The sequence below is a fragment of the Engraulis encrasicolus genome, chromosome 9, assembly GCF_034702125.1.
Source record: "Engraulis encrasicolus isolate BLACKSEA-1 chromosome 9, IST_EnEncr_1.0, whole genome shotgun sequence".
NCBI classification, from domain to species: Eukaryota; Metazoa; Chordata; class Actinopteri; order Clupeiformes; family Engraulidae; genus Engraulis; species Engraulis encrasicolus.
This window is the reverse complement of record NC_085865.1, coordinates 15,408,744-15,418,909: the sequence shown is the minus strand read 5'-3', so window position 1 is coordinate 15,418,909 and position 10,166 is coordinate 15,408,744. Positions and strand designations below refer to the sequence as shown.

The window sequence follows — 10,166 nt, the reverse complement described above, 5'->3', positions numbered from 1 at the left end:
TTTGATTTTGTTTCATAGTATCCTTAGTAAATAAATCGTCAACCTTTTCTTGGACCCCTTGTCTCGAGTGCTGCATTGGGGCTCTACCCTAGTCAAAACCTGACACAAACACAATATTAACAGCCTAAATATATTTGGAATTGAACAAATAATAGACAAAACGTGGTGGTGACATTTAATGTCTTTTATTACAACGGGAGGTATAAAGGATCTTCACTTTACAAAGTTTTAAAAGTGGATTAAATTAAGAACTGTGTTTTGTGATTGTGATTACCCATGTGGACTGACTACAATGGTGCAATTATTTTTAATTTTCAGTCTACTGACCTTCTTCAAGCAATTCAAACCTTCTGCTTGAAGAAGGTCAGAATACCGAAAATTAAAAAATAATTGCACCATTGTAGTCAGTCTGCAACTGCAACGTTTCGGTCTACTGACCTTCTTCAAGCAATTCAAACCTTCTGCTTGAAGAAGGTCAGTAGACCGAAACGTTGCAGTAAACCATGCAAATGTGAACAGTGTGCGGGAGCTTTCTTTGCTTTAACGTTGGTGACCTAGGGGTTCCACTCCTGACACGCACCTGACCCACCTGACCCACCTGACGAACCTTGAGATTGTGCCTCTTTTTCCTTTTTGAATGTATATAATACTGTATGTATATAGTGTTCACTGATGTAATTATTGGGAGGGACTCCTCTTTGAGTGTCCTATGATGCACTTGTTTATATACAGTAATAAGCTTTTTCGCTATGGTTACTCTGATGAAGGCCTAGTGCTGAAACTTCAGCCAACAAAAAAAAAGTGGTGAATCACAAAGAAGCAATGTTATGCTCTTCCATCTGACAACTGATGACTAAATTTGTGTGTGTGGGTGTGTGTGTGTGTGTGTGTGCGTGCGTGCGTGCGTGTGTGCGTGCGTGCGTGCGTGTGACTGGGAATAAGATTTTAAAAAGAGGCTTGGCTTTCTTCAGTGCCATGTATTCAACAATCTTGTCGATTGGTGGACAAAACTGCATTGGAGTCTGGTGGTGCAGATAAAGATCTCATCTCTCTGGTTAGTCAACATTCTCCGATTCCAGGTAACTTTATCATAATGACGGTTGTTGTGATGACATTCTGATGGCTCTCTTCCTGCATGGGGACATATTTTTTGAAAGAATGAGGAACATGCATGTCACAATGCCATTAGGCAGCTGGGGCCTCATCATTGAGAGTAAATAGAATGGAGGCCAAAATTCTATTTCATTGTTGAAGCCAAGTTGGAGCCAAGGTTGGACCCAAAAAGACCAAAAAATGGCCAAATCCCATTCATTCCTATGAGAGACATAAAACCCTGTATCTCCCTTAAATGCCACTCAAGGGGGATCATTTTTCGCTCAACTAGTAGGTCCCATTGCTCTCCAACTTACCAGGGTCGTGATTTTTTGTGGTGATGTTTTATTTTAGAGAGATATTAAAAGTTAAATTGACCAATGAGCATCAGAACATGGTTTGATTGACCGTTAGAAGTCTTGTTGTCGTCCAATCAGCACCTGCGTTTGGCGTTGCTAAGGTGGAATGTAAGTTGGAATGTTCCCAAATCTGGCTTCAAAGCGTTGAATGGCAAATAGCGTTGATTTGGCGTCCATTCTATTTACTGTCAATGGGCCTCATGTACTAATAATACGTCTGTTGAATTCCAACTGAATCTAATCTTAAGTGAAAATCTGAAAAAGACACAGTTGCACCTTGAAGTTCAAATGTATCAGTTCATAGGCAACATCAAAAGGTTTTTATGCTGATTCATGTGGTATATCTGATTTCACATGAAATGTAGCACACATGCACTTCTTCATGTTAACCCGTTAAGACACTGCGTTATAAATTTGTTGTTAGCAGAACGGCAAGGAGCAAGTCGTAGTGCTTTACAAAAGGCCCTGTTATGTCATAGTGTTGTACTGTAGTATTATGGTAGTTCACTTTTCAGTGACTATTGCAGCGTGCCACTGGAGGTACGACGTGCATTAAGGGGCTACATCAGTATTAGTACATCTGAAAATTTGCGTGAAAAGTTATTTACAGAGCTTTTTTTTTGCATAAGCAAGTTTTGTACATGAGGCCCCTGATCTGGAGAAACACATCAGTGGAATTAGGAGGGTTCTACCAGAGATTCTAGGAGTATTATAGAGGTATGCCAATGTATCACCTGGTGAGCAGACGGAATGTTTAACTTATTAATAAATTGATACTTAAATGCTGGCAACCGGGTGATAAGCGGAATAACGGCCTTCGAGGTGTCCCGATATCAAGGGAAAATGGACTTGGCGAAGCTCCACCTCGTCCATTATTTCCCTTGATATCGGGACACCTCGTCGGTCGTTATTCCTTACGTAATAGGTTGCTTTGGGCACTTAACGTGACCAGGTTCTGGTCTGCCTAAAGGGGCGTGTCATAATACTCCTAGAATGAATATGACAGTCCTTAGGTCTGCCTAAAGGGGGCTTTCCCCCACTTCCCCCTTGCGACAGTAGAACCCGGAAACAATGGGCCAACGGAACCTCTCTCTTATCCACTCTCTCTTGTTCTACTTCTATAAAGCTTTATGCATGTGGCATAATGCCGGTTGATATGACTCTGACATGACATTTACTTACTCCATACATGATGAATATCATGTAGAGGTTTTACATTCTGTTTTAGTAAGGTGTTTAAACACACAGCCCGTCTTTCCCCCTTCTCAACAGACAGCAGATGGGTTAAAAAATAACTAACTTGAGACACTCCACTCTTCGCCTGGTCCAAAGTCGAACAGGATCAGCACAGATTAGTCTCCCTGCAACAGTGTGGAAACTGCACAGAGAAATACACATACAAATACAATGCAAAATGCTACATATAGCCTACTTAATGCATAATACAGGCCAAAAGTTTGGACACACCTTCTCATTTAATGCATTCTCTTTATTTTCGTGGCTATTTAGGATTTACAGTGCATTGTGGATTTTCATGGAGGGCATCCAAACTGTGCATGAACACATGTAGAATGTGTGCTTCACAAAAAATATAAATTCTAGCTGATGTCCACACATCCACAGACTATCCACACATTTCAGTAAGCTTATTTTTTCTTTTTTTCTATTTTAAAGTAAAAACGCCCAGTCAGTCATATCAATCTTAATTGAACGCTAAAGTCTTCCAATAACTCAAGTGGAATTTTGAGACCTAAAACCTAGTTTTAAGCACTTGCCAATACAAGCATTTCAAAGACATTTTCTTGATCTGATATTGAGATACAGCCAGTTACTTGGAGAGGTCAAACCTGTGTTGCAAGGAATCTGTGGCAGGGTTTATCACTTTTAGTTTTCATACCACTGTTCCACCTATATAACCAGCTATGTTAATGAATTGGTAATTGGCGTGCTTCTGGGTCTTCACCTTTTTTCCTTGGTGCTCATCAGTGTAGGGGCTCTATCACTATATACGCCCTGAAGAAGGCCTTAAGGGCCGAAACGCGTAGACATTGTAGCCAAATAAAAAGTAAAACAAATTGCCATTAAGATTGACTTGACTGACTGAGTGTTTTTACTTGACAAATAAGTGTGTTGAAATGTGTGGGGCCATCAGTTTTGCTGTGTTGATGTCACTGTTCGACATTTTTTGATATATATATATATATATATATATTAAATGGTTAAGCACATAATTATACGTGTTCATGCACAGTTTTGATACCTTCGGTGGAAATGTACAATGTTCTGTGAATGGCCACGGAAATAAAGAATGAATTAAATGAGAAGGTTTGCCCAAACTTTTGGCCTGTACTGTATATTGCAAAAAAAAGTTAATTGAAAATGACCATATTTACATGATGTTTTTAATAAATAGTTCACAATAACATAGTTCCGATGAGTTTACACTGCACTTTCAAATTACAAATTGTGAAGTGTTGTGATGTGTAGGCCTACATGATATTTTCACAGCAGAATCACATTTTATCCAGGATTAAATTGAGTGAATTCTGAATGAAATGTCTCATGTCTCAAACGAGGCATGTCTGTGTGACTGTATAGTAAAAAAGCCGCACTCCCGGATCAATTTCTTGCAGTTTTAATACTGGGTTAGCATGGCAGACAGACAGACGTTTCGGCCTAAGCCTTCTTCAGCGTCTTTGAAGAAGGCTTAGGCCGAAACGTCTGTCTGTCTGCCATGCTAACCCAGTATTAAAACTGCAAGAAATTGATCCGGGAGTGCGGCTTTTTTACTATACATGAACTTTGCTGTTTGCTCGCACCCAAAGACCTTGTAAGAAACTTTTCGGAGTTGAGCGCACTTTCTCTACTAAATGTCTGTGTGACTCACATGATGGCTTTGATATCACAGGATGTTGTGATGTCTTGCATGGTGTACCCTTTTAGCCTCTGGCAGCGAATTGGCCTTCGTGAGTAGGACAGGCAGCAACTTGCTGTAATGACATTTTGTTTTGGGTCAATGATGTTATAGTAGCACATGTCAGGGGGGGTGCAACCACAGCTAATGCCACTATTGCATGGATTGAAATTTTGTCTTTTCTTAGTGAATTGTCTAAGATGTACGTATATTCATTGCGGTACATTAATTACCAGTTAACTAATTACCAATTACTAATTCATTTATGGGCATTAGCTGCGGTTGTTCCACCTGACTTCTGAGCCCCAAAAAGTAATGTCATTGTCATTGATCCATACACGTAGAATGGTCATTCAGACCCATTTATGTGAAGTTGTATGAGCGTCAACATGCCCCAATCACCAGGGTATGTAAATGATCAAGCTTATTATGATAGAGTCTATTGTCAATATTTCAAAAGACAAAACAATTTCTATTACAATTACAATACAACAGTTTCTATTCTAAACAATAACCATACGTCCATGCATGAGTGATAGACAAGGACTTGTGTTATCATCTATATTCTCTGAAAAATGGCTACAAAACTACAGATAAACTACAGACACCGTGGTACACAGCAAATGCTGCGGTGTTAAGTCAACACTTAAAGAGTCCATTTAAGTCCAAATAAAGTCAAATCAACCCTCTAAGTGTTAAATGAGCACTGCAGAATTTGCTGTGTATGTGAACTTAGAGTATGAGCAGTACTGGGGAGGAGCATATTTCGCAGACGTGAATGAAACATTAACTTCACAACACAGGCATAGTTTCACAAATCAGCACCCACCACCATCAATGCAAGCATACCGCACAAGAACAGTATATTTGCCACAAAACACCTACCCGATTCTGTTGGTAAAATCAATGTGTTGACGGCTAAAATTATATAAAGCACGGTTAGAAGACATGGCGAACAGGTGTGCATGGCTGAGACCTTAAGTCATGGACTGTCAGGCAACTTTGAGACCTGGCCGTGAGACGAGCAGTGTTTCTAATCTGGAATTTCCCCTCTGCTTCCGTGTAAGTTGTCCGCGCCCTTTTTTTTATAAAGTAAACATTTCCCAAGAGAGCACGCTTCTCTCACAGTAAGTAGCACATATTGATTTCTGTTAGATAACACTTTAGTGGTATTCACTGACCTATAGGCCTATACACTGAAAAGACTCAACTCATAACAACATTGCTATGAAATTACTGAGAGCCTAAAGTAACAGATTAAGACTTGGTCATTACAATTTTTGGTGGTAGTATAAGATAATAACATATGCTTTGCTCAAAGGTGTTAAAGGAAAGGAAGGTATGTGCCTAATGGCAACAAAGCCACAGAAACAGGAACTTCCTTGAGGATTTTATTATGTCACTGCTCACACTTTGGGCTACGGTTGACACCTGTTGAATCGGGTGTCCTTGGCAGTCACTCTGGCCACAAAGCAGTCACTTTCATCTAATTTGCAGCCTCTGTCAACAGAAAGCTCAGCTACTGCATGTGATGCCTTGCAATCCAGGACTTTGCAATTTGGCTGCAGCTCAAGTACCATAGGCAGGTGTAAGTGCTCACCACTTCAAGCACATGGAAAACCAGTTTGGCACATACTTAGACATCTTTCTTGGTTTCGCCATGCAATGCAATGCATTTTTTGTTGTTATTCTGGAAACAAATCACACAATGATGACAAAGTGGAATTCATTTGAAGAGATAGAACTCTGAACTGATTGAACTCTAAAATATTTTTACTCAGAGTTTACTCTGAGTCAAGCTCCCATCTACGTACCTAGCCAAACGTTTTGGCTTTGGGAAGGACTTTCTATCTTGATTGGTTGTGCTGAAGGAATGCATTGTATAACTGGACCATTGGCCCACAGTGTAAGTGGAGCTGATATTAGCCAAAAACAATTCCAATAATTGTAGCGCTCCCCAGTGGCCAATTCACACCAAAATTGGTATGTATCCTCTGGGGATAGTGGAGATAATGGGCATCAACTTTGTAACAACTTTGTTGTAATACGAGCAGCCGAGATAAAGATGGCCTAATAAAATTTCCGGGGCAGAATTTGTATTGATTTTTTACAAAATTCAAAATTGGCGGGACAACTTTCCTTGCGGAAAATGATCCGTGCCCAACCATTAGGGCACTCGTCTGCCATGCGGCCGACCCGGGTTTGATTCCCGGCCCGGGTCATTTGACGATCTCTCTCCCCATTTGCTTCCTGTCCACTGTCCTGTCAAATAAAGTCATAAAAGGTAAAAAAAAAAATCTTTACAAAAAAGAAATAACTGGTAAAGGCCTGGATCTGATGGAGAGAGCACATAGTTCCACATGTGGACATCGGTGATCATCCTCACAAATGACTGGCCAGTATCATACCTTCCACCCACAAAGTCCTGCTCTTGTCCCAGCACTATAAAGGGCTTTCTGTCCAGGGGTCCGTATCTCGAAAGCGTCTTTGCTAACGACGGTAGCAACGTCCTTCGTAAGAGCGACTCAACTCTCTCTCGACAGCGACGCTCACCACTGAATCCAAGGGAATGGTAAGACGGTGTTAAGACGGTTAGCAACGACAAGAATCGAGAAACGGACCCCAGGTCTCCTTCTCCTCGGCCTTCTTGGTGCTTGGGAACCCATTTGTCCAGAGCTGGACCAGCCTGTAGTCACCATCCCAGGTGCTGCCCACAGAGTGCCAGGTGTTCTGCTCACTGGGTATACCGTCCAATCCAGCAACCAGAGTCGGTAAGATGAACATAATTCAAGCATACAGTACCAGCACTGGTATGGGCAGAGTAACTATAATATTGTAGTGTAGTGAAATTTCTTTAAAGGTGCACTGTGTAATATTAATTCATGCTGCCCATTCACAAATGTTACGTTTTTTTTTATTATTATTCATTATGACGGGGAAAATTGAACTTTTCATACATGAAAAGGGGGAGCTTCTCCATGTCTGCCATTTTGGATTTCCAGAAATATACATTTTCAGCTTCCCCTTGCGTCCACAGTTAATCCTGTTGGTGTTGGATGTGGTTCATCCTTCTTGGTGGTATGCGACCTTGGATACCGTGGCTCTTGATACATCAGAAAAACTTGCTGTCTTGGTCAAAAATGCACCAGCAACACACGCACCAAGAATTTCTTTTTTTTTAAACTCTGATACGTCATTTTGGGTAGGGTGCGCACATCCAAAGTCACTTGTTGCAGGTGCCAGACCAAAGTGTCAGACGTATATGCCTGACGAAGATCCAGGGTGATCGAAACATTGCTGTTTTAATTCAATTAACTTTATTTTTGGAGCATATTCCGCAGTGTGCAGACCTACGTTCTTCAACTCTGATATGTCACCCATAATGTTGTGTGCATTGCAATAGCAAAACTGTGTGCTTACCCTTTTAATTGAACATTAACATCCTGTTCTCACTGGTGCAATGTGCAATTAAGGTAATGAAAACTAAATGACAAATGTTTCAGTTTCACTGTCCAACCCCTGGCATTTTACATTATTTAAGAAGCTGAACTTGTACTAGTGGCAGGTTTTTGGATAAAAATGTCAGCATGAGCCTCATCTAAGAATACTGTATCCCTGGCTAGGTATACAGGTCATTCATTGAGTGGTACTGCTCTCCCTACATCTCCATCCATGGCTTAAGTGCCTTTGCACAAAGCACCTAAACCCTCAATGCTCCAGGAACTGTAACCCTGTAAATAACCAAGTCGATTTGGATAAAAGTGTCGGCTAATGGTATTGTAAAATATTAGACACGCTATCATAGATGACAGCAGGTTGGCTCTGGCTTGTTCCTCAAGTGTGTGCTATTCCCATAAAAGTCATAGGAAGAAAACACTATAGAATGGATACAATTCTCCTAATTCTCTAACCCTCATGCTGTGTGAGTAAAAACGTTTCTTTCATGGTGGTAGCGGTCAAAATCAACCTTTCAAATAATATCTGACTTGCACTGTCATAATATTATTACATGGATCAAAGCCCTGGAAGAAAAGAAATCAATGTCACATGTTTACCAAATAATAAGCCTATATTAACATTTGTAAGGCTGGTGAATTTTGACCATTGCCACAATGAAAGAGAACTCATTTTCTAACACAGCATGAGGGTTAATATAGGCCTACTGTGTATGTTTTTGCAGGTATAGCCTATGAAGTCTCCTCTGAGGAGGAGCTCATCAATGCTGCTGGTGAGGACAGCAATACTGTAAGAATCCTGTTGGCTGTGTTTCAGATGTAGGCACCTAAACCATGCCATACATGATGACTGCAATGTAAGCAGTGAGTATGCAAATGCAACTGGTTCACATAAAAGTACTGTACAACTTACCACATTCTATCCTATGTTTTAGTCTGGAGAGTCCTGTTTGTCTACAATCAACCAACTCGTTTTGCAGGCAAATTCACCATCCAACAAAGCTGTCAAATATACTGCATATTTATATTGTTACTACTTAAAAAACGATGCACCCAAGTGGAATTAATGAGGAGCTGGATATGTCCTGTTTTTTGTATTTTTTTGTAATCTGCTGTACTTTGTAATGTTTGTAAATTGTAGTTTTCTTACAACTTTGTCTGTGTTTGGTATGTGGCTAATTAGCCACTAATTGAAGGCACCTGACAAAATGTGTAAAAGATAGCTCCAATGTTGCACCCACTTTTGCACTGAGGAAAGTCCAGGGGGACTGAAACGTTTGCACTTTTTCTTTTCTTTTTTTTTCACCCTTCTGGGCTCCACCAAGTAAAAAAAACACTGAAAAAAAACACTCTGTTTGAGTTGGTCATTCTGTGTGCGAGTCCCCCCTGCAAACAGTTTATGTCTGGCCACTGCACCAGAACAAAAAGGACATGTGTCAAGAGCGCAACTAATTTTTTGCTGAAATATACAGTACACACGCACATTAAAAAGAAGAAGAAGAAGAAGAGTGTCGTTCAACACATCATCCACAAGATGGAACTCTAAGACCTCAAATGGTGTATCAGGCAGAAATATAAATAGTGATGATGAAAACGGATGTAGTTCCACAGATTTTCCGGAGGGTAGCCATCTAAGACCACGAATGGCAAACCTTGCAATGAGGGTTTTTTCTTTCCAAGTGAGTATAGGCCTACACACAAAATGGAACCAGAAAACATTCTTTTTTGTTTTTGTTTGTCATACATTATGGAAGGGCCGAGTGCTATGTATACACTGATCTGATATTAGGCTATATTGTGCCATTTTGCATACTAATTTAAACTATCATAAAAACACACAATACTGTAGGCCTAGTTCATGAACTGGAATCTAAACCAAAGTAGATTTATGAATATAAGGAGCCCATAGAGGGAGGTGTTGTGCCTAATCCTCTCTGCAATATTGTTTATTATTTGCAGAGCCTTCATTTCAGCCTGTGTGGTGTTGGCATACCAGACACTGATGTCTGTCACAGCGGTGAGGATGCTCTCTATTAGTCCTATATGTGGAGGGGAACATACACTGTAAAAAGAGATCTATAGGATTTACTCAATTTAATTGGTGTAAGGATTTCCACAGTCCTAGATAGAGTATTACGTACCCCTACATATTCAGTTAAGATTAACCAATTCCAGAAGTTCTGTTATACTGACCACATCAAAGTAGAAAATACTGGTAAAAATGGGGTAACATTTACTCATTTCAGGTAGCTTTTTATCACCACTTGTTACTGTTAAAAATTGGTTAAAATTTACTCATTTCATGTAGCTTTTTATTAACACCTATTACTGATAAAAATGGGTTAA

At 40.1% G+C, this 10,166-nt stretch overlaps 1 protein-coding gene across 1 annotated transcript; it reads right to left on the bottom strand.

The window, feature by feature from the left end:
- Positions 1-321: 321 nt before the first annotated feature.
- On the bottom strand, positions 322-5,366 carry LOC134455011 (C-C motif chemokine 20-like). The gene is made up of 4 exons (XM_063206086.1): positions 5,251-5,366; positions 4,339-4,441; positions 2,752-2,829; positions 322-1,131 (listed from the first exon to the last, which is right to left on the bottom strand). The coding sequence occupies exons 1-4, from the start codon at positions 5,330-5,332 to the stop codon at positions 1,089-1,091; spliced, it is 306 nt and encodes a 101-aa protein (XP_063062156.1). The 5' UTR covers positions 5,333-5,366; the 3' UTR covers positions 322-1,088.
- Between the last annotated feature and the right edge of the window lie 4,800 nt (positions 5,367-10,166).

Excerpts from the sequence above, each read along its gene's own strand:
- LOC134455011 (XM_063206086.1), bottom strand. The coding sequence starts at position 5,332 with ATGCACACCTGTTCGCCATGTCTTCTAACCGTGCTTTATATAATTTTA. Across the intron at positions 4,442-5,250 it reads GATTTTACCAACAGAATCGG|CAAGTTGCTGCCTGTCCTAC; the intron begins GTAGGTGTTTTG and ends ATGTCATTACAG. Across the intron at positions 1,132-2,751 it reads CGAAGAGTGGAGTGTCTCAA|GAAGAGAGCCATCAGAATGT; the intron begins GTTAGTTATTTT and ends GTCCCCATGCAG.